The sequence below is a fragment of the Astyanax mexicanus genome, chromosome 10 (genome assembly GCF_023375975.1).
Source record: "Astyanax mexicanus isolate ESR-SI-001 chromosome 10, AstMex3_surface, whole genome shotgun sequence".
Classification (NCBI taxonomy): Eukaryota; Metazoa; Chordata; class Actinopteri; order Characiformes; family Acestrorhamphidae; genus Astyanax; species Astyanax mexicanus.
Genome location: NC_064417.1, coordinates 32,370,820 through 32,395,278, shown reverse-complemented (window position 1 = coordinate 32,395,278; position 24,459 = coordinate 32,370,820). Strand labels below are relative to the sequence as shown.

General features: G+C 39.4%; 1 protein-coding gene across 1 annotated transcript in view; it reads left to right on the top strand.

Moving 5' to 3' along the window:
* pdgfc (platelet derived growth factor c) overlaps positions 1–24,459 on the top strand; it is a 95,406-nt gene that overhangs the window by 51,307 nt on the left and 19,640 nt on the right. Inside the window, exons 2-3 of the mRNA XM_007245527.4 lie at positions 10,710–10,905; positions 22,630–22,810. Coding sequence (XP_007245589.3) covers positions 10,710–10,905; positions 22,630–22,810 — 377 coding nt within the window. The remainder of the gene's footprint in view (positions 1–10,709; positions 10,906–22,629; positions 22,811–24,459) is intronic.

The window sequence follows — 24,459 nt, the reverse complement described above, 5'->3', positions numbered from 1 at the left end:
CCTGTGAAGGGAGGTACAATGGCAGCACTGTGAGACTCTATTTATCCATCCTCAGCTTAATCTCAGAGAGAGTGAGAGAAAGAGAGAGAGAGAGAAAGAGAGAGGGAGAGAGAGCGAGAGAAAGAGAGAAAGAGAGGAAGAGTGGGTCAGGGAAAAGTCATGTTTGAGGGAATGCGTTGGGGGGCCAGCCTGTGATCACTATATGACATTATTTAACCCGCTGAGATGAGGTCATCACGGATGCACACAGGACCCTCTCACACAATCCCAACACCCCCCACACCATCCCACCCCACCTGGGAAACACCCCACAACCTGCTGCATGGTGTCTGGATGGATATTTGGATTCTTAAAGTGGCATTATGGCATTAAATGAGTTTTTAGTATGATAATTGTGCTGTAATGCCAAATTCTGCTCTTTTTTTTGGTAGGTGCCCAGATAAAATGTGGGGTCTGAATGGGTACCCCAACTGGTGGGACCCATAAAGTTTTGTTCACAGGTTCCTTTTGAGCCCCACATATAGATTCCAGTGATGGGACCAGGATAGTTTAAACATGGGCCTATCTGGGATGTACACCGCACAGTGTGTACAGAGATTAAGGTGGGCTGTAATGATGTGGCTTATTTGGAAAGCCCAACTGGTTCCCATTACCAGCACATGTAAAAATCCACTTAGAGCCCAGGATAAATGCCCACCTGAAACCCTCCTAGACCATGTTCCCCACATGTGAGCCTCATGTGAAGGTGTAAGCTGGGTCCACAAACCAAAGAAGTGGGTGTGGTTGAATGAGGTGACCTTTTTAGAGTGAACTTGAACGCATTCCTGGTGATGAACTCCTTGAAAGTTCCTGTGATGCTGTAGAAAATGAAACTGAAACTTCATGTGAAGTGCTGCTCTTTAAAACTGACACATTAGATCGTCAGTTTAAAGTCATGTCATGTTTTTTTTCTTTCTTTTTTTCACCTTTTCTCCTTTTGAGCTTGCTTTCCCGCTCTTTCCTTCTCCAGGTTTCCCCATCGCCTTTTTCATTCCTTTCTGAATGAATGTAAAACCACATTTTTCTCCCCTTCTGTCTCTCGTTCCTCTCCTGTCTGCCCTTAATTCCGCTCACCGTTCAGTTGATTTTTCCCAGGGAATTATATTGGGGAATGTTTCTCCAGAAGCATGTGTGTATATGTGTGTGTGTGTAATTGGTGGTGTGTGTGAAGGGTTTGTGCACGTCTTCATCAAAACCATGTGTAGAACTCTGCGCTGTGCTTTGAGCACATTAATCTTCGTGCACTCCGTCACCAGCAGTGTTTAGGTTCTAGTTCAATCGAGTTAAGCGGCGGCTGTGGTGATGAAGAGCTTTCTGGGCAGTTTCAAGTAGGTCTGCCAGTTAGTTTTAGGCCACACTGGTTCTGACTGGTGCTGAAAAAGGGTTAATCAATAGTTTAACCCTATTTTGGTACTTTATAGAGCCCTTCGGGTATTGTTGTCCAGGTTCTATATACTTAGAACAACTTTCTTGGCTTAAGATGCACTAAAGAATCCTGTTGATTAAGAGTAGAAGAATAAAAAACTTATAGAAAATAGACCATAGGTTATCAGAAACAATAAACTATTAATAATTTAGACTGATATGGGGATTTATTGTAAGGTACACATAGAGAAGTAGTGTGTAACGAATGTGTAATTTATGTGTAACTCATGCACCATGCCAGATGTCTCAGCATCTGAGACAGAGACATGGAGAGGTTCCTAATGGAATCCTGTGATTATCCACCCTATGCAACTCTAATACTCTAAACACAGTTACTGCAGATTTTGGAGTAGGGGTGGAGTGTTGATAGCTCATCCAGTAGCATCCCACTTATTTTTATTCAGGGATAAAGTATGTGGACAAGCATTGGAAAAGAGTGGGACTCGTTACTAAAGATGACTAATTGTCATTCTGAGCCACTTCACGACAGTCTGGCATGACAACATTGCAGTGTTTAATGACTTTTGAGGTGATGTTAAGGGCAATCGTTGTAATGGTGTGCATCCATGTAGTCCATTGTAGTGTGTTGTGCAGCCATCTGCCAATGGTGCTGGCAATAACAGGAACTCCATTTTCGGCTAAAGTAATTTAGCTTGCTGAATATCCGGTGCATCTTCATTAAGCTAGCAACTATTAATATATATACAAATGTGTGAGGGGTTTGAGGTCCCGAAGTTTCAGGTCCGCAGACAACCAAGCTCAGAGCCAAGCAGCCCTCAACCCTCAGTGTTCAGCATTACCCACAAGCCTCAGAGCCACAGGCCTGAGTCGGTGGCAGCTTGCAGGAAACGTGAGACCTTTAGTGAATGAGGCTCAGCGAGGTGGGGGGAGGAAGGGGTTTGGGGTGAGGAACAAGCTGTCAGTCAGCGGCGGAGACGCTGCTGGAACACGCCGGAGAAAAGATGAAACGAGGCGGCGCGTCATTTCCAACTTCTCTCCTGAAAGGACATCAAAGCGGCGGCTGGCAGCCACGCCAACCGCCCTGATCTGTTTATATAACTGCATACATAAAGTGTTTTGTCTTGTGCGGCGGGCGGATCTTCAGCGCAACTTTACACCCGCCCGCCCGCGGCCGCTCGTGTTTGGATAAGTTTGGCGCGAGGAATGATCTGGCTTCACCTCAGAAGGCCTGACGAGGAGCTGCCGGGCCTGCGCGGTGTTACCGAGCGGGTTATCATCACTGAACCCTAGCTTTATTACAACGATATTAATCCTAATGCAGAACTAGAGGTGAGCCATATCGTATCAGTCATCACAATAATATTGCAAAATGTTTTGACAAGATAAAGAAAACTCCATAGTTATAAAAGTGATTTTCTTAAAATTTCCTTTAAATTTCTTATGAAACACTCCAAACAAATAAAAATTTTCTCTGATAAGTTTTTTTGTCTTGTGGATTTTAGAAACGGCAACCTAATTCAGTCTGACTTTTAATTCTCACCTTATTTTAAGTAATTTAAACTTAAAAATGAGCACTTTTTTCTGATTATCATGTCCAAATTTTTACTTGATTCAAGACTATTTTAAGAAATCTTACTAAGAAAAAAATATTTACCCCATTGGCAGTTTTTTGCTCAAAATAAGCAAAAATGTCTCACATTTAATATATATATATATGTTTTAGTTTTGGTAAATTATTATTTTTTGCATTGTTCTTATGTTTACTTTTAATTGATTGCCGTTTATATGGATCATTTAGTATGCAGTGCTCACCCTTAGTATCTGGTGTATAGTATGTGATGCCCACCACTTAGTATCTGTTTCTCACCACTTAGTACCTGCTGCTTAGTATACAGTGCTCACTGCTTAATATATGGTGCTTAACACTTAGTATCTGATGCTTTGTGTGCAGTGCTCACTGCTTAATAAATGGTGCTCACCAGTTAGAATGTGGTGCTCACCACTTAATATCTGGTGCTCACCATTTTGTATGCAGCATTTACCACTTTATTTTAGCAAAAAATGTGCCCTCCATATGCATGCACTAAATATGCTTCACACTTTAGTTTTATAGCACATTTTTGTTGTCATATAACTTTATTTTTGCAACACAATTATGTTATTCAAAATCAGGGTCTTAGTAACTTACAGTTTACAAAACTGACAAACATTTGTAGATTTCCTTTTTGAAAGTTTCTACTGCATGTTTTAAATCTTCTTAAAAATTATTTTCTTTCTTAGCAAATTTTTTAAAATATATTTTATTTGTCATATCGCCAAGAATATTGCTATTACAAAAATACCCTGAAACATTGTGATAATATTTCAGGGCCATATTATGAATTATTGGGTTGTTGTTTAGTTTATCACAAATCATACACAGGGTTCTGTATTCGGGTTGGTAAAATTGATGCTGATTGTGGCAGTAATGCAGTTTTTAGAGTAAAACAAAAGACTGAAGTGTTGGATCCACCCACAGGATTTAAAGGGGTTAAAGGAGAAGTTCAGCATTTTTTAACCTCACCTCTATCTGCTGTATCTGCAGCGTACGCTCCATTACCACACACTGTCGCTTCTTCACGCTTCCCCGAGCAGAACATTCACCGACATGAAACTCACTTACTATAGAAGGACAGCGAGCAGGTGCTTCACCTCTTCGCTGCTTCACAGCAGGACGTCTTCAGGGACAAGCTTTTTGTCAGATGTCATGTGTTCAGAAGGCGCAGGTTTAAAAGTGTCATGGTGTGGGGTGACAATGTTTATATTTACTATGATGCCAGATTACTATTGAGCACTGTCTTCATTACAGGCACTTTGACAGCCCAACGTTACGTTAATGCAACCTCCTGAAATCAGTGGACATACCTTTTACCCAGGGCTCTCAAGTTTTGAAGTTTGGTGGGAGTGAGATTTGGGGGGGAGGGGGGTGTTGGATGCGCGCTGTTTTCGTCAGTTGTTCAATGGTGGGGGGCGCGCCTGACACTCTGGCTGAAACTCCACCCTCTTTGACTAGTTCTGCCTAACAACAGAGCGATCTATATTCTGATTGGCTCAACGAGAGTACATTATAATATACAGCCGATGGATTGGAACTCGCTGAGGTGCGTGTGTCACACGCTCAAAGCGTGAGACTTGAGAACACTGCTTTTACCAGTGTGATATTCCAACAGAAAAGTGCTCATCCACATGCTTCTACCATCTTAAAGATCAAAAGAAGAAGGAGTGGCATAAAGCTATCCAAAAGCAGTGTGTAAGACTGGTGGAGGAGAACATGCAAAGATGCAAGAAAACTTTGATTAAAAACCAAGGTTATTCCACCAAATATTGATTTCTGTGCTCCTAAATCTTTACGAATATGAACTTGTTTTCTTTGCATTATTTGATGTCTGAAAGCTCTGCATCTTTTTTGCTATTTCAGCCATTTCTCATTTTCTGCAAATAAATGCTCTAAATGACGATGTTTTTATTTGGAATTTGGGAGAAATGTTGCCCATAGTTTCTAGAAAAAAATGAAAATGTTCACATGCTGCCACCATCTGAAAGATCGATCTTGAAGATGCTATGTCATGGCCAGCTGCATCACCAGACCTATCCCTGATTGAAATTGTGTGGGTGCAATATCAATACTCCCAACCCTACTGCACAATCTGCAGGAACTGTGTGAAAATACTGGAGCTGAATGAGATTCCATTAGGAACCTCTACAACTCCATGCTGTGACGACTGGCCTGCTTCATGCTATACACATTCGGTACACACTATTTCTGTATGTGTAGCTTAATAAATTTGACCAAGAATTTCTATATTAGTCTAAATGTTGATCATTTATTGTTCCTGGTAACTTAGAGGTGTTTTATAAAGGTTTTTTTTTTTTTTCTCGCTATTCTGTACCACCGTCTTGAAAACACTTTTCATGCTGCTCTTGAACATATCAAACGCTCCTGATCTAATGATTATTTTCTTAATTTCCTCCAATCCGAGCTCTGTTTTTTCGTGTTCTTCTTGAGTCCTGAAGGCTCCAGTTTGTGCCGGAGGCTGAGCGTAAGAGCAGGGGCTGATGGGTAAATCATTACTCCTGCTGTTGCTCTTGGCGCTGCCACAGACTCCTGTGTCTGGCATGAATCACTGTGTCTCTTTTAGACTCTCAGAGTGTTGAAGATGTATCCGGACTGTTAGAGGTGTTAAAGGGTCTCGTGCAGAGTCGGGGGGTTTCATGGTCTACCAGTTGTCCTGACTGGGTTTAGCCGTTAATACATCAGCGATTTTTAAATATACCAGCAAGTTTTGCTTTGTGATGTACTGTATTATCTTTCTTTATATAGTACATTCATTACCCAACATTTTTTATGTAGTTGAAAATATAAGAGACTGCTTAAAAATAATGAGTTTCTTTGAGTTTTATCAAATTAAATACCTCTGGAATATAATCAAGATGAAGATGGATGATCACAAGCCATTAAACCAATCTATACTGCTTGAATTTTTGCACCAAGAGTGGAATAACATTATCCAAAAGCAGTGTGTAAAACTGGTGGAGGAGAACATGCCAAGATGCATGAAAACTGTAATTAAAAAGAGGGTTATTCCACCAAATATTGATTTCAGAACTCTTAAAACTTTATGAATATGCCCTTTTTTTGCATTATTTGAGGTCTGAAAGCTCTGCATCCATTTTTTTTCACCCATTTCACTTTTTATGCAAATGAATGCTCTAAATGACAATATGTTTATTAGGAATTTGAGAGAAATGTTGTCTGTAGTTTATAGAATAAATCAACAATGTTCATTTTACCTAAACAAATACCTATAAATAGCAAAATCAGAGAAACTGATTCAGAAACTGAAGTGGTCTCTTAATTTTTTTTCCACAGCTGTATGTTATAATATTGTTTTTGTAACACTGTATAATAAAAGCACATATACATGTTGGTATCATCAATCATAAATTGCTTTAAAAATGTGGTTGCTATGGTGTTTCTGTGGTGTAGCTTTTGGTTGCAAAGACATTGATTTGGCAGTTACTATTTTGTTGCTACACAATTAATTGTTCCTAAGGTGTTACTGTAGTATACTGTAGTATCTTGCTAGCTGGATACCAGTGTGTTGCTAGGCAGTTGCTAAGGTGCTGCTGTGGTATAGATGTTGGGTTCTACAGTGTCGCAAGGTAGTTGCTAAGGTGTTTCTATGTTATAGGCATTGGTTGCAAAGACATTGCTTGGTAGGTTGCTTGGGGGTTAATGTGGTCTAAGTGTTGGTTTCTAAGATGTTGCTAGGTTCATACCAGTGTGTTGCTAGACAGTTGATAAGGTGTTGCTGTGGTATAAGTGTCTCTAAAATGTTCATAGATGCTTTTCAAGGTGTTGTTAGTTGGTTGTTAAAGTTTTGCTGTGGCATAAAAGTTGCTAAGATGTTGCTGTGGTGTAGCTGTTGGTTTAAAAGAAGTTGCTTTGGCAGATTCTAGGATGTTGCTAGGCAGTTGCTAAGATGTTGCTGAGGTATAAGTGTTATTTGCAAAACTGTTCCTGTGGTATAAGTGTTGGTTTCTAAGGTGTTGCTAAGTGGATTTCAGTGTGTCGCTAAGATGCTCCTGTGGCATAAGTGTTGGTGCTGGCTGCTAAAGCGTTGCTTTGGTATAGGTGTTAGTTCCTAAGGTGTTGCCAGGAGGTTGCTTAGGTGTTACTATGGTATAGGTATCGGTTGCTATGGTAAAGGTGTTGCTAGAAAAGTGGCACTGGAACCTGGGACAGGTCATCAGTGTTAATTACTTCAGCTGGCTGTATATTGGTTTATATGTGGAGTTATTTCATGCTAATCTTAGAGGTTAATGAGGTTAGCATCAGTGCTAAACCTGATCCAGCATATCTGACTGCTGCATCGCTATTACTGAATGTGTGTGTGTGTGTGTGTGTGTGTGTAGGTGAGAGTGTCTGCACAGGAAGTGTGTGATGTTGTAAGGGAAGTGTGTGATGGGAACAGACAGCTGCTGGAATGTTGCAGTGCTGAAAGGGTTTTACACACTTCCCACACCCAGAGCCCACCCAGGGGACCCCCCCGCCGACAGATCCCCCCCCTCACCTTTCACACACACACACACACACACACACACACATAGACAGCTCTATTAAAGCCACTGGAAACCCAAACCTCCTCAGTGCCACCAGGTACCCTCTCCGTCTGACTGCAGACACAAAAACACTTCACCTCACAATAAAACACCATTAAATCTCCCCTTCCTGTCTGTCCCGTCCTCGAAACCAGGACACTCACCGCCCAGACCAACAAAACAACCATCCCTCACCCGCGGAGAGGATCTCAACTGTCCTATAGACAATGTTTAACCCTTTAAACTTCAGATTACTGTCCAGATATTAACTTTGAAACAGTTTATTCAGTAACTACTGCAACCCCAAATCATAAGAAGTTTGCCACAGTAATGCAAAATGCAAAAATAACAAAAATGTGCAGTGTTTGTTACATTTACTGTGGATTTAGCTTGATTGCAGACATTCTAAACGATCTATATTTCATGTTTGATCTGTTAAACTTTATTTAATTTATTAAATAAATAAATATTAAATACCTCAACAATATATAATACACCTCTTGCTGAGATGACGGTTTTGCACGTCTTGGCTGAATTTCTTCAGTAAGCTTCATGAGGTAGAGTCACCTGGAATGTCTTTCAGTTAACAGCTGTGCTCAACTTGTCAAGAGTAAATTACTTGAATTTCATGCCCCTATTAATGTGTTTGAGAGCATCAGTTGTAAAGTTGTGAAGAGGTAGAGTTGGTATACAGTGAATAGACCTATTTGAGTAATGTTCTAATCCATATTATGGCAAAAAATGCTTTAGGAAATGATGGTTAAATTTCAAGGACTTTGAAAGAAAGTTGCATTTGAAAAGAGCATAAAAATGTAATGACTAAACTGGCACTCATCAGCACTGCCCCAGGAAAGGAAGACCAAGAGTTATCTCTGTAGCACAGGATCAGTTCATCCTGTTACCAGCCAATTTAAAAGCACCCTAGATAATAACCCTCTAAATGCTTCACAGAGTATTTTAGTATGTTTAAGACCAGGTTTCCTCCAGTGATAAAACATATTAATAACAATAACATACTATATATGTTAGGGGTGTAAGAAATGATTAGCATCATATTGTATTGTATGCAATATATTTTGTTTGGCAACACTGCATAGATTTTCAAAAATACAGTATCAGTACAGTATACATATAGCAGTGTTGCATTCTATTGTTAGATCTCACTATATTGGATCAAAAGTAAACTTTTCTTTTACTCAGGTTTTATAAATATGTCATAAGACCTATTCGGACGGCATTAGTTTCTCAGGGGGTCCTTGGGTAATTTTCTCTTTTATGGGAGATCCTCTGTGATTTTATTCCCATCTGCAACGACCATGCATGTATTTTTCTGAGAAAATTACAGGCTGAATTACCTAGTGTTTTCTCTAAACTCCGTGGTCGTCTGGTAGTTTTAGTTCCATCCAGACTCACATCTCAGAGTTTAATATAAAATAACTATTTGTCCTCTGCTACACACCATAATTACACTTTGGGTGTGCGTTTCCACAGAGATCCACGTAAATGCAAAAGCGAGTGGAAATGGAGGAGCTACTGAACGTCATGTCATGTGACAGAGAAACCAAAAAACTCACTGGTCCTCCTGTTTTTTCAATGAGTAGAAGTGTGAGATATTTTTCATCTATGCGCCCCTGAGAAACAAATCCCATCCGGATAGGTTTATAGTGTCATTTTTATACTATGACAGTTTTTGTTCTAAAATTTGATTTACAGTATCACAATATATCACTTTATGTTAAATCATAAGCCCATAAGTTCTTGCTAATACACAGCTCTAGTATATATGTGTGTTGTCACGTTTTGGCACTAGTCTTGTGCTGCAGTTAGAACTCTGGCTTTAGGGAGGAACAGCTCCTCATATCTTGTTAAAACACGAGAGCGTTCGTCATCATTTCTACTGAATAACCGCAGCTCCAGGCCTGGGCTCAGCTTCAGCTTGCTCACTGCTAACCGGGTTCAGCTCCATCTGATCAATACTGACCTTCTGCGGCGCTGGTCTCTGTGTGTGATTAGAACATCAGCCAGCGTTTCTGTATCGCTGCAGTTCTGCTGTACTCAGACTTTTACGGCTGCAGTGATGAATCTGATCATTACCGATCATAACTGTCTGTGGAGTGAAGGTAACGTCCTTGAGGATTATTGCTGAGATCGGTCACAGCGTGTGCTGTGTTAGCAGTGCCACCCTCAACGCCTAACTCAGCTCATTTTTATTTATTGATTATACAAAATTGTTTTCATATATCTTTTTGCGTGTAATTATCAGGATATGAGGTGATCAATACTCAATAAAGGGTAGCCTCTATTGGTTTGGGCCATTGCCTTCCATGTTGATTTGTTTAACTGACTCTTTCTGTGGTGAATATTCAATCATTCTTATTTCTTAAAAATAAAACCTAAAATAAATAAATAAATAAAGTAAGTAAAAATCTAATTTGTATAACCCCAGTTACAGTTTAGTTGTCGAGCTTTGACACACTTTATCTTAAATTCTGTGTAGGGATGCAACTTTTTCTTTTTTTTTTTTTTTTTTGTTTTTACTGTCATTTTGACACTTTGTCACCATTACGTTTATTAAGCATAAATTTAGGCTATTTTTGCTTTTTTGTTTTATATAAATGATTTTTTGCCATTTACAAATATATACAAATATTATTACAAAATAATTTTGGTTAACAAATATTCGTAGCACCTCCAGTTCTCTTTATAAGTCTTAATAGTGTTGTACACCAATTAGCATGATGCTAACTGCAAGCCTTTGTATACTCTTTATATAATATTGAGCCAGTTACTTTATACGGACAAAGGTTTTGGGACAACTGTTTTTCTGAAAGAAGAAAAAAAATTATGTTTTATCCTGCTTTTGTAGGGATAACTGTATTTACTGACTAGAGAAGACTTTCTACTAAATTTTGATTCACTGGTGTCAGCTGGGTTAAAGTACCGGTACTAAATAAGTAAGGAACTGTACCGTTTTTTTACAAAGTATTGAGATATTGAGGGCTTTTAGCGCCCCCTTATTGGGATTTCAGATTACATCATTTGTTAATAAGTGTTAAATTACAGGCCAGGTCTAAATTGTGCTAAAATATAATGCTAACATTCTCTCTCTCTCTTTCTCTCTCTCTCATTCTCTCTCCCTGTAGGAGTTCAGGAGTCTCAGCATGAGAAGGTGGTGAGGGTGAGCGGTGAGGGAATGATACACAGCCCCGGGTTCCCGCACACTTACCCCCGCAACACTGCCATCGTGTGGAGGCTGGTCACAGCCAGCGAAGGCTCCAGAATCCAGCTGACCTTTGACTCTCGTTTCGGCCTGGAGGACCCAGAGGACGGAGTCTGCAAGTAAGCAAGCACTTATTCATTGGGTAACCCAACACCAAGCATGCTACACTGCCAAGTTCACACTTTAAGGGTGCTTTTAACAGGCATAGCACCTGGGCTTAACAAAGACTATGGCTGTATATTCACTATGCAAACAGCCGGCTTTGGCAGAGGGTTATAGCCATAATGTTAAGAACCACAGCAGTCAGGCTTGGGCATGGTCAGGGAGGTTTAGCCCCAATGCTAACAGCCAGTCTCAGCAAGGCTAGAACCGTGATACTAACCAACATAGCAGCCAGGCAGGATTTTGGGATTCTGAAGCTCTAGACCAGTATCTATTGGTGGGAAAAAAAAACATTTTAATGGGAAAATGCTTCTTTGAGGTAATGATTAAGACAATAAGCTACTAAGTGTCAATATGTTTGATTCTAGAGTATGCCTCTGTAGTTTTACATGCAGCTTACATTTATAAAAAACATATTGCCAATGGTACCAACAGCAGCATCATAAAGAATGAACAGCATTGCATGTGGGCCAGTATTAGTATCTTAGCATATTTTTTTGAAGAACAATAATGTCTAGTCATGAAATCTGAACAGAAAACAGAATACCACACATTCCTTTTACTGTGTCCCAATCCCCCCCACACCCCTGCGGTTCCTGTAATAGGAGTTCTAAAAGCTCAGACAGATCAGAGAGAAATGTGCCTCAGCTCTCAGTTATTACTTTTATTCCTCAGAGTTTGCTTGCTAGAGATGTTTGATGATGCAATCAGCAGCCGAAGGGGGGAAATAAGGCTTAGTCTTTCAGTCCTGATGTGTTTTCAGAGCCAAAAATCATAGGGCAGTATATAACTTAAATTGTGAGGTGTTTCCTCAGGGGACAGCTTGAGATCACCCACACCTGCATAAGCTGTGAGGTGATATCTTGTGAGTGAGATGGATGATGTGTTCCATGTCTGAAGTTATAGAGAAACCTTTTGTATTATTTTGGTCATATCGTATTGATACGTTGTATTAAGTATCATTTCATGAGATGTTCCTGAACCCACAGTGTCACTTGTTTTCCGGGAATACATTGTAGAAGGTGTTACTACCCACACACTGGACAGTGCTGCTTCTCTTCCAATAAGGCCAGATTTGTGGAGTGCACAATTTATAGCTGTCCTGTGGAGAGATTTTCCCACCTGATTTGTGGATTTCTGCAACTCCTCCAGAGTTACCATGGGCCTCTTGGTTGCTTCTCTGACACATGCCCTTCTTACTCCGTCTGTCAGTTTGGGTGGATGGCCAGGTCTTGGTAGGTTTGCAGTTATAGAATCCTTTTTTTTTTTTTTGGATGATGGATTAGACCAGGGGTGTCCAAACTACGGCCCGCGAGGTATTTTAGAAATAGATGGCCCGCTGTTAAGCAGGTTTTTATAATGTGAGATTCAACGTTTGAACGCTAGGTTTCAAAAACGGGGCAAAGAGTCTAAAAGCGGCGAGGGTGCGCATTTCTAGCGCAGAAAAACGGACCAAAGAGTCTAAAAGCGGAGAGGGTGCGCATTTCTAGTGCAGAAAAACGGGCCATCATGAAATTAAACATCAATTTGAAAAGTGTCAAAGAGAAAGATAGTAACTCAAGTAAAATGGTGTATAAATGAAATAATCAGGAAAAATGTATTATTTAAAGTGGTATATTTCTTTATTGGTTTTAATACGGCGTGTGGCCCTTGACTTCAAATATTTTTCTCCTTCTGGCCCCCAACAAAAAAAGTTTGGACACCCCTGGATTAGACAGTGCTCCTTGGGATTTTCAAAGCTTTAAACTTCTCCACAACTTTATCTCTGACCTGTCTGCTGAGTTCCTTGGTCTTTATGATGCTGTTTATTCACTAGGGTTCTCTAACAAACCACTGAGGCCTTCACAGAACGGGTGTTTATATTTATACTGATAGTAAATTACACACAGCTGGACCTTATTAACTAATTAACTGACTTCTAAAGGCAATTGATTGCATTAGAAAATTTTTGATTTATTCTCATTCCACTTTACAAATATGTGTTTCTTTTTTGTGTTGGTTCATCACCTAAAATCTCAGTAGAATACATTTAAGTTTGTGGTTGCCAGGTGACGATAAAATGTGAAAAAGGGGTATGAATACTTTTGTAAGCCATGATATGTCTATGCAATCAGACATGCAACTCACACACAGTACATTAAAATTCAATGCAGGAGACCCTGCCTATATGTCACATATGACAGTGCAGCATCCTTTAGCTTCTTTAGATTCCATGGGAGCATGTGAAAAAGTCACGGGGTACAATATTAATCCCATGTTTCCTGACATTTTTGCATGTCACAGTGTATATCACCCATAAAATGACTGAGGTGAAGAACCTGTTGTAGATGATCTACTTCCAGTGTCACCTGCAAAAGAGGGATTTATGTTAGGCAACAAGTGAACAGTCAATTAATGAAGCTACAAATATAGATAAGCATATCAGTTTTGTATAAATTAACCACACATCCAAACCATGAGGGCTTATAAGCCAGAGATAAGGGTGAGGTGATTATGCATGTGTTGCTGTTGCTACAGATTGAGAGTGGAGAAGAGGCTATTTGTGAGATGGAGTGAGATGGACTGAGCAAGTCAGTGCTGATGCATATTGAGAAGCGCAGCTGCAGAGCTATTCTATTCCTGCAGTTATTTGTATATATTTGCCCTGCGACTGCTATGGTGTTCTGGTTAAAAGCTTTTTCTGTCCTCCACATACTGAGCTGAGTCACCCAGGTCACTCTCGGCAGGGTTGCAAGGGGGGTGCTCTTTTTGCTCTCCAAAAAGAACATTGCTGTTCGTCTTCAGATTGCTAAAAATCATGTGGACAAGCCATAAGGCTATTTAGAAATATTTAGAGGAAGGATGAGACCAAAATTGAACTTTCTGGTTTGGTGAATGGAAAACACTGCATTCCAACATAAGAACTGTATCTTATCTGTAAAACATGATGGTGGTAGTATAATGGTGTGGGCTTTTTTGCTGCATCTGGGCCATGACGGCTTGTCTTCAGTGATAGAAGAATGAATTCTGAATTATATCAGAGAATGGAGAAAGGCATATATATATATATATATATATATATATATATATATATATATATATATATATATATATATATATATATATATATATGTGTGTGGACTTCTGTTTATGAACTGAATCTGAGAAGAAGGTCGGTCATGCAGCAAGACAATGACCCTAAGCACACAAAGCAAAGAATGGTTCAAGAAATAATAAATAAGGTTTTTAATTATATAGAATGGTCGTGGCAGGACACTTATTAATCTGTAACAGCAAGAATATTCCAGGTGACCTTATTTCTTCTCCCAGACTTCAGTAATGTCCTTCTAAAAAATATAGACACATGAGCAGGACATGAATCCTGGACGTGCCCCGCAAGCCGCCGGCTTCGATGGGACACCCGCTGAGATTGATGAGACATTTTTCAGTGAAATCTGCAGGTTCTGGAATCACAAATCAATGCGCAGCCTTTTCTTCACACTCAGATTCCCCGAAGTGCCAATAATAGATCACATGACGTGTTCCTGCAAATATCACTCAGAGAGCTGGAGCCGGGCCAGCTGTGCCGACAGGCCCTCCTACTGGACAGTCCTGGAAAACACAGTCAGTCAGTTTAGCTCAGGAGAGCTGACTGTTATCGTCCAAATATGTGTAGATATCTCTTCTAATGATCTTTCTCTCATTTTCTCTCTTTCTTTCTCTCCGTGCTTCTCTCTACCTCGTTATCTTCTTTTCTTCACCATCCTTTCTTTCTTATTTTTTTACTTCTCTATTCCCTTCTTTCCTTTCCCTCTCTCTCTCTCTTGTTCTATACAATATATCTCAATATATCTCTATTTTGTTTCCTATCCTTTCTTCCTTCATTTCTTTCCTTCTGATCTATATTTCCTCTTTTCTGCCTTCCTTTTTCCTCTCCTTACTTCCTTCATTTTTTCCTTCATTTCTTTTTCCTTCTTTCTATTCTTCCTTCATTTCTTTGTTCCTTCCTTTTTTTTCTTTCATCATCCCTCCTTTCATTCTTCCTTCCTTTTTTTCCTTCCATTCTTTCCTTCCTCATCCTTCTTTCAATTCTTTCTTCCTTTTTTTCTTCCCTTCTAAATTTTTTCTCTTTCTTTTGTTGCTATTTTTCCTTTTATCTTTTGCTCTTTTGCCCTCTTTCTTTCTCCTCCCTTTCATCCTCTTTACTTTGTTCCTTCCTTTCTTTTTCCTTCTTTCCATCCTTCTATTTTTTCTCCTGTCATCCCTTCTTCCAGGCTTCCTTTTTTTGTTCCTCCCATTCTTTCTTCCCTCATTCAGCCTTTTCACCTATTCTTCCTTCCTTTGTTACTTCCATTCTTTCTTCCATCATCCTTCTTTCCATCCTTCTTTCCGTTCTTCTGTTCTTCATTTCCTTCCTACCTTTTTTCTCTTTTTCTTTTTTGCTATTTTCCTTTTATCTTTTGCTCCCTTTTTCTCTCTCCTCCCTCTTTGTCACTTGTTCTTTTTTCCTTACTTGCCCCCCCCCCCTCACTCTATCTCTCTCTCTCTCTCTCTCTCTTTCTCTCTTTCTGTCTGTCTCTCTCTGATGAATTATTAATAGCAGTTTTTTTTCAGTGAAAGGGGTAGAAATGAGATATTTGGTTCAGGAAAGCCTGATAGCGATACCTGGGTTTTCCCGTGATTAAGACAGCTGTGATGAGGCTGATCCGGTGCTGTGTAAACACTGTCAGCACGGTTCTACTAAGAGATGAGCTGCGGTTCTGACCCACATCAGCACAGAACACCTAATAAAGCAGTGAAACACCAAGAGCTCGGATATAGCAGACACACACACAACTATCATCAGCTATTCTGTCTGTCCCGGCCCTCTGAAAACATGAGTTTTTAAGGCTTTCTTGATCTACACTGCCTGGCCAAAAAAATGTCCCCACCTGGATTTAAGTAAGTAAATAAATTATCTGGGGTTGCTGCAGTTGGTCAGGTCTAGGTTCAGCAACAGTATGTGCTGAAAGAATGAGGTCAGCTGACTACCTGAAAATACTGAGTATATACCAGGTTATTCCATCAATGGATTTTTTCTTCCCTGATGGCACGAGCATATTCCACGATGACAATGCTCAGGGAGCATGAGATCATCATTTAACAAACTTAACCCCATTGAGAATCTTTGTGATTTGCTGGAGAAGACTTTGCGCAGAGGTCAGACTCTACCATCATCAATGCAAGATCTTGGTGAAAAAATTAATGCAACTTTGTGACATTGCAGAAACATATTGAAACAATGCCACAGCGAATGTGTCCAAAGCAGTCAAAGTTAAAGGCAGTCCGATGAAATACTAGTGTGTTACCTTTTTTTTCGGTGGTTAATTTTTTTTTTCCAGGCTGTGTATGTGGCTCATTTGAAACTGATTATGGATCAGTTCATTGGTTTGAGACCCATGAGATTGTTTAGGTCATAATACATAAATCATGTATTTTTTTCATGATTATATTTAACTTTTTTTTAAACACACCGTTTCTGTTACTGTGACTTAAAGACTCACATTAAGAGTGTCATAACATCAGTACCACTGACAAGTGAGATAAATCAATCATTAAAGCAGTTGATGATCTGATTACAGTGGTGAGTACAGTATTAGGCAGCAAGTTATTGAAATTGCTATAAGCTGAATAGGTGCAGATATGTATATGATTTTTCAGGCCCACCAGTGCTAAGGAACTTTGCACTGACCTGTGAGTTATATGGGCGGGGTCTCCTGCTTTGAATGTGGATATGATTTCTTCCAAAGTTGAAGAATTGTATGCATGGACAATTCTAGCCAGACGCCACCCACTGGCCTGCCCACTGTGGGTGGAAATATTAGCCTTCTATGGTGTAATCCCAGGTGACATTCTGGATGGAGGAATGTTAATTTCTTCACCTGCACTCTCTAGCAGACCTCACTCCATCTCCAGTAATTCACATCGCCATGTGCTATGAGCACGCTGAACAATGTTGAGTTAACCTTATTTTGTGTTCAGTTCACAAATGTCAGTGCCAAATTCAGCCCCTTAACAAGGTCAAATATGCCCTATATTTCTTTTTCTCTTTCTCTGTGAAGAGCGTGTTGAGGAGTGATGGAGCAGAATGTGCAGATGGCTCATCAATAATGCATCATTCTTTAATTACTAGCAGGTTTAAATGTGTGCTGTCAATTCCCACCATGCAGGAATCACAAGCTGCTAATTTTACTGAGGAACCACAGAAAACATCAGAAACTTTTTTTTCCAAAACAGTAAATATGGTTCTTTGATATAAAAATTAAGAGAAAGTAAAGTGTCACTTAAAGGACATTTAATTGGATTTAAAGCAGCATTATGTAGCATTTAAAGCTTAAAACATCAACTTCAGAATCATGTTGAGAACTGGGCATTATGCTTTGAGCCTTTAGTAAATTTTTACACATGCATTTCTGGACAAGCTGAGAAATCCAGAAGTGTCACTGAGATTGAGGAAAGCACGTAGACTGAGGTGAAGCTTACAAGAGAATTATATTACCTCCGTGTTTTGTTCAAAAAGTTCTTTTTTCACTTCTCTTTTTCCTATTTTATCTTTGGCAAAAATCTAACTTTTTTAATCAGTATTCAGGATTTTTGTACGTTTTCATAATTTGCTAAACCTAAGTGGATGAAAAACACACTTTTTAAAGCACACACAGATTTTAAAGCTGATATTGTATTTTTCATGCTACATTATGTTGCATTAGTTTGTAGAAAGAACATATGAAATTGTACAAATTGTACAAATCGGGGATGCACAATGATTTCCAATTTATATCGGTATCGGCTTGATTTTCTTTTTTTCTCAAACTGATACTTGCTAATGTATTTATTGTATGCTAAAAAGGGATCAAGCAATGCTATTAGCACTACTAGTATTGGCCAACACTAGACATGCTACTTTAAACTGAACTGATTTAAGTTCATTTTAAAATTTTACATTTTTTTCTGTGCAATTGTCTGTTTTAAGCACAGTATGTGATGACTGTGTTTACACATGCATTTCTGGACAATCTGAGAAAAACAGGAGTGTCACTGAGGCTGAGAGAAGGATGTGAGCTAAGATCATGCCAATCTATTCCAGCCTAAAAGAAAAATACATGTGACTTGAGATATCTATGTTTTTCAGTGTTTATTTATTTATTTATTTATTTTCAAAAAATGTTCATCTCTCTTTTTCCCATTTTATCTTTGGCAAAAACTTTTCCATCCTCAGAGCAATTTAGCTTTACTGCTTCTGTGTGTGTGTGTGCAATTGTCTGTTTTTAGCACAGTGTGTGATGACTGTGTTGCTTTTACCGAATGTGGACTGAAGATAAACACTCTGCCCTGAAAGCCAAGAGCGCACACACACACACACACACACACACACACACACACACACACAAATACGCATAAACACACAGGGTTAGCATGCCCCATCCAGTGGAATGATTGGTAGCAGGCCTTGGCACGCCGCTGAAGCCCGGCTTTATTGAGTGCTGCAGAACCATCGCACCCGCACCAGCAAGAATAACACCGGCTTACTGTGAGTGTGTGTGTATTTAGATGTGTGTGTGTGTGTTGGACTGTGTGTTTCCTTCCTCTTTTAAATGGTTTGGCTGGGTTTTTTTTAGGCCAGGCTACATCAAAGCATTGTGGCAAGAAACCCCAAAAGAGTCACAGGAGGGATACAATTAGTTTGTGTGTGTGTTTGTGTGTGTGTTTGTGTGTTGTGTATAAAGTTATGGTTAACTCTAATTAAAACATGCCGCTTTTCTAGAAGTTGATTATCTCTGTTTGATACAGCTGGAAATAGCTTTGGCACCGTGAATAGTAATATAGTAAAAAGGGAATAGTTGGCTTGGGGCCAATAAGTGCCAACTGCTTGCCCAAGCTTCAGCTCATGTTCTGCAGGTATTGTATCTCTCGGCTTGTCCAGAAATGCATGTTTAATGTTACTCAACGTACAAGTTCTGCATGCTGACTGAACATGTTTGATTCAGTCCTGTTGCCACCAAGTCTCTTGCCATGCAGTTAGCCTGTAAATATATTAGTAAAAAATGTGTGGAGCTAAAGATCTCACTGAACTCCAGTGTGGTAATGTGATAGGATGTTTGTAAGTCATGTGCTGTTTTTTTTTTGTCATTAGCGTTAAATTCAAATTCATTATAAAATGTCTAGAAGGCTGGTTAAATAATAGACTTTCACGCTACATCCATGATAATACTATTTATTGAACCGACAATGAATATCACAAATTTGCAAGATTCTTCATAAAGAACTACTGCTGTTCTTTCTGCTCCTCGATTACCTGCTAAACTTCTTGGAACTTTTTCTTAATGTTGCTAAACAGGCATTACATCCAGGCCTTGCAGCGGCTCTAGAGCAGGGAGGAGGTCAGGATAAAGCTGGAGACTGACAGCTGTCTGGAGATCAGCAGGCACAGAATACAATGATACAGTGTGTTTGGTGCTCTATGCTATGAACAGACAACTCTTGTTTCTGGCATTTTCATCAAGTGATGAAACAAGAGAAAGAGAGAGAGAGAGAGAGAGAGAGAGAGAGAATGAGGAAATCATATGTGGGTAATGCCATGCGATTACCACCCCTAGTTTACGTGCCTTTAAAAGTGCTTGTATTGCTGTACTGTTCACGTGGGATGGTATTGTATCTCTCAGCTTGTCCAGAAAAGCATGTTTAATTGTTTCTCAAAGTGCAAATTCTGCATGCTGACTTTCTCCAGTCCTGTTTGCACCAAGTCTCTTGCCATGCAGTTAGCCTGTACAGATATTAGTAAAAAAGAAATGGGTGGAGCTAAAGATCTCCATGACAGGATGTTTGTAAATCATGTGCTGTTTTTTTTTGTCATTAAATTCAAGTTAATCATGTGTTTATTTTCATTTGATTACAGTTTTATTCCATCAGTATTTCTGTTTTTACAGTCCTGTATCTTAAAAAAATCTTTACATCTATTATCCCATCTTTTTATCCCGTTAATTTATCACCCGATCAAATATAAATCTGAATCAAATCATTTAGAGCGAACCAGGCTTTGAAATATTCAGTAATATCTAAAAATCCAGGCTATGGTTATTGAATTCCTTCATATGAAGCATCCTCTGGACCTCATTATGTGCTGAGGCGGTAGCAGGCCTTAATGAGCAGCGCAAATGGCTACCTTGAGATGATGGTCAGGCTTGTTGAGCTTAATTGGTTTTGTCTGAGGGAGGCCATCAGAGAAATTACAGCTAAATAGAAATGATGGGGTTTAATTTCAACAGCGTCTTACGCTAATACCCCTCTCCATCTCCCTCTGGTTCTCCCAGCCTCCGCCCTTCTCCTCAGAGTTAATCCCGCCCACTCAACGCTGCTGGGCATGTTTATGTGTGTTTAATGGTGTTGTAGTTAATAATCTCTCGTCCGTTACTCTCAGATGAGCCGCTCTGAGCTTCTGTGCTGCAATAATTCCTTCAGTTAGCCGTTGCTATTGCTGTAACTAAACGGTGTACAGGTGACAGGGGATAGTGCTGATCTTGTGTGCTGCACATACATACACACACACACACACACACACTTATTACACCCACACTCTTGATGTGCTGCAGGTGTAGCACATTTGTTAGCCATATGATGCTAATGGGTTTCTGCACTAGCAATTAAAGTCAAATTTCCCATGGTGCAGATTAACCCGGTCCAAATTAACTGCTAGGACTGCTAGCCTGCCTGGACACAGAAAAGGGGGCTGAGTTAGATTATGTAATGTTTTGATCAGAAATCTTCTCATTCATGTTTAATAACTTTGTTATGTAAGTCAGTTAGGTATATTTAAAGTGCAAAGTATTGGTACAGCTGGATATTCATTGTTTATCTTTTAAAATCAATGGTATTTCAAGGGCTTTTGTTGGAGTAACTGTCTCTCTACTGTCCAACCCCACCCTAGCAAATCCATATTATCCAATATAAACGTTGACAAAATTGTTGGTACCTCTCCGTTAAGGAAAGAATAAATGGTCATGAAACTTGAATCTGACAAAAGTAATAATAAATACAAATTCTAAGAAAATGAACAAATGAAAGTCAGACATTGCTTTAACAGAATTATTCAAATAAAATAAACTCATTAAACAGGCCTGGAAAAAATGATGCTACCCTTCACTTAATATTTTGTTGCACAACTTTTTGAGGCAATCACTACAATCAAACGATTCCTGTAACTGTCAATAAGACTTCTGCACCTCTCAGCAGGTATTTGGCCCACTCCTTATTGTCTCAGGTCTGTAGTGTGCCTTTTTCAGACGGCATGTTTCAGCCCCTTCCAAAGATGCTCAATCGGATTTATGTCAGGGCTCATAGAAGCCCCTTCGGAATAGTCCAATGTTTTCCTCTTAGCCATTCTCTGTGTTTTAAGCTGTGTGTTTTGGGTCATTGTCCTGTTGCAAGACCCATGACCTGTGAGTGAGACTTTCTGACACTGGGCAGCATGTTTCTCTCTAGAATCTCTTGATAGTCTTGAGATTGTATTGTACCCTGCACAGACTTAAGACACCCTGTGCCAGATGCAGCAAAGCAGTCCTAAAACATAACAGAGCCTCCTCCATGTTTCACAGTAGGGACAGTGTTCTTTTCTTGATATGCTTTATTTTTCTACCTGGAAACATAGAGCTAATGTGTCTTGGCAAAACATTATATTTTTGTCTCATCTTGTGTTTCGCGTTGTACACAGTATTGTTATGCTAGCTAGCATATGCTGAACGGTTGCTTTGTTTTGTGTAGTTTTCAGTGTGTCCGATGAAGGACCAGAGAGAGGGAGAGAGAAAAGGAGAAATAAACCTTCAAAAGACATCAGTATGACTTGTGGCCATTATTCCATTAGACCGGTGTAGCTACAATGTGTGTGATTGATTAGATAAGGGTGGCCAGTACTAGTCTTTGCAATTTATTTGTCTAAAAAACATTTATACATAATAGTGAAAAACTTTACATGTATTGTTCATATTTGTTAGAAATACTGTTATTGTTCATACTGTTATGGCTTGGAATATATTTTCATATTTGCTTTCTTATAGTGCTCTTAAATTGTAAAATATTGCAGTGACATTGTAAGCTAGAAATTATATGGAATGTGTCTAAATCCTATTTTTCTGCAAGTTGAAGATACTTGAAACAAGTCTTGTTTTATTTTATCTGGTTTGATCATTCTAGATAAAGCTGTCAGTGAGGAAACAGCAGTGTTGACTGTGGTCTTTTGTACTACCTATATTCAGGGGCGCAAGAGCATTAAAATAGTTTATCCTGCCTTTGTTTGAGTACCTTTCTTAACTGTCCAGAAAAGTCTTTGTATTAGAATTTGGAACATTGTTGTTAAGATTATATTCCTTTAAAACAGTTTTTATCTTAGAATTTTAAATACACCAATCACCTATTACATTAGACCTAGATTATACATCCATTCCATTCCTTTAAATTCCTGACACAGATGTGCAAAGTCACACAAACTCACTGCTCAATTCAATTTCTCTATAAAAGACGTTTTGCAAATACAATAGAGCTTACTGGAGCGCATAAACAAACATGAACCTATTGGCACCATGCCAGTCTAAAGCAAGTGCAGTAATCGTGGAGAATGTATAAATATGCTTCAGGTTCTGATATGAACTGTTCTCTCTCTGCTGCTGTTTCAGGTATGATTACGTGGAGGTGGAGGAGATCTCTGAGGGCTTGGTTCTGGGTCGCTGGTGCGGCTCTCAGGACGTTCCTGGACCTCAGGTTTCCAAAGGGAACCAAATCCGGGTTCGGTTTGTTTCGGATGAGTACTTCCCCTCCGACCCAGGATTCTGCATCCAATACTCTCTGCTCCAGCAGGTAAACTGCTTATCCTCCCTCAGTAAACCACTAACGACCTGGTTACAGATCAGTTCAGTTAGAAACATAATTCTATTATCTGTGCAGATTTCCAAAAGTGTCCGGCAATGACAATAACTGTGCAGTGATTTTAATCCAGTATGAATCTGCATTGTGTGTAGGGTTTACAATCTGACTATAATAACTGTGGAGTGATTGTAATCCAGTATGAATCTGCAGTGTGTGTCTTGTTTAAAATAGGACTATAATAACTGTGAAGTGATTTAAATCCAGTATGAATCTGCAGTGTGTCTATTTCTTACAATCCGACTATAATAACTGTGGAGTGATTTAAATCCAGTATGAATCTGCAGTGTGTGTCATGTTGACAGTCTGACTATAATAACTGTGGGGTGATTTAAATCCAGTATGAATCTGCAGTGTGGGTTGTGTTTACAATATGACTATAATAACTGTGGAGTGATTTTAATCCAGTATGAATCTGCAGTGTGTGTATTGCTTACAATCTGACCATAATAACTGTGGAGTGATTTTAATCCAGTATGAATCTACAGTGTGTGTATTATTTACAATCTGACTATATTAACTGTGGAGTAATTTTAATCCAGTATGAATCTGCAGTGTGTGGAGTGTTTACAATTTAACTATAATAACTGTGGAGTGATTTTAATCCAGTATGAATCTGCAGTGCGCATCATTTTTAATGAGTTGTGACATTTAAATATAGAGTGATTTTAATCCGGTATGAATTTGCACTTTTATGGAATTATCATTCTCTCAGTATATTCTTGTTCTTAGCAGTTTTTAAACCAAGCTGTGGGAATTTTAGGAAATTACACAAAATACTTATCCTGAGCCAAAAGACTAATATTTTTGTTGGTGTGCAAAAACCTTGCATCTCTATTTTTGCTGTTTTTTTACTTTTTGACATAAAATAAATCTGACAGGTGTTCTATACAATGTAGCAGAATTTCAGAATAGACTGAATAATAGAAATGCTCCAAAAAGACTTGGCATAAAATAACGTTACATTGGCTTTTACTGAAAGTTATGAGGGTTTTTTGCTTCTCCTGTAAAGTTGGAGTTTTGGCGTAGTCGGCGAGATGTGCAATTATCACATATACAGCGGGGACTGCAGAGCGAGCATTCCTTGCAACATTGCGTGCAGCACCAGGAGACATCGTGACTGAGAGCTCTTCCCTGGATGCACCTGTTTGTCTCTCTCTTTCTCTCTCTATCTCTCTTTCTGTGACTCTCGCCCCCTCCCTCTCCCTCTGTATAGGAAGCTACAGGCCGATGTTGCTATTTACAGGCTGTTTGAGGTTCTATCCAAGCGTGGCAGTTTTTTTTTTCAGGCAGCCTGGCACAGCTCTCTTCCTCCTTTTGTTTTTCTTCACTGAAAGCAGGAGGATTAGAGCGCAGGAAAGCTAAACCTGTGGAAAAAAAGCCACGCCGCCGTCCGTCACTCTGCACTCTTTATCCCACTGTGTACTTTCCTCCCACCTCACTCTATATCATAATTTCTCTCTGTCCCTGTCCTCTATCCCTCCCTCATCCTTCCTTTATAGACCACACACACACACACACATCATAGGGGGTTTATACAGTGTCAGGACACGTATGGGTCACAGACTGTATATACTGTACAG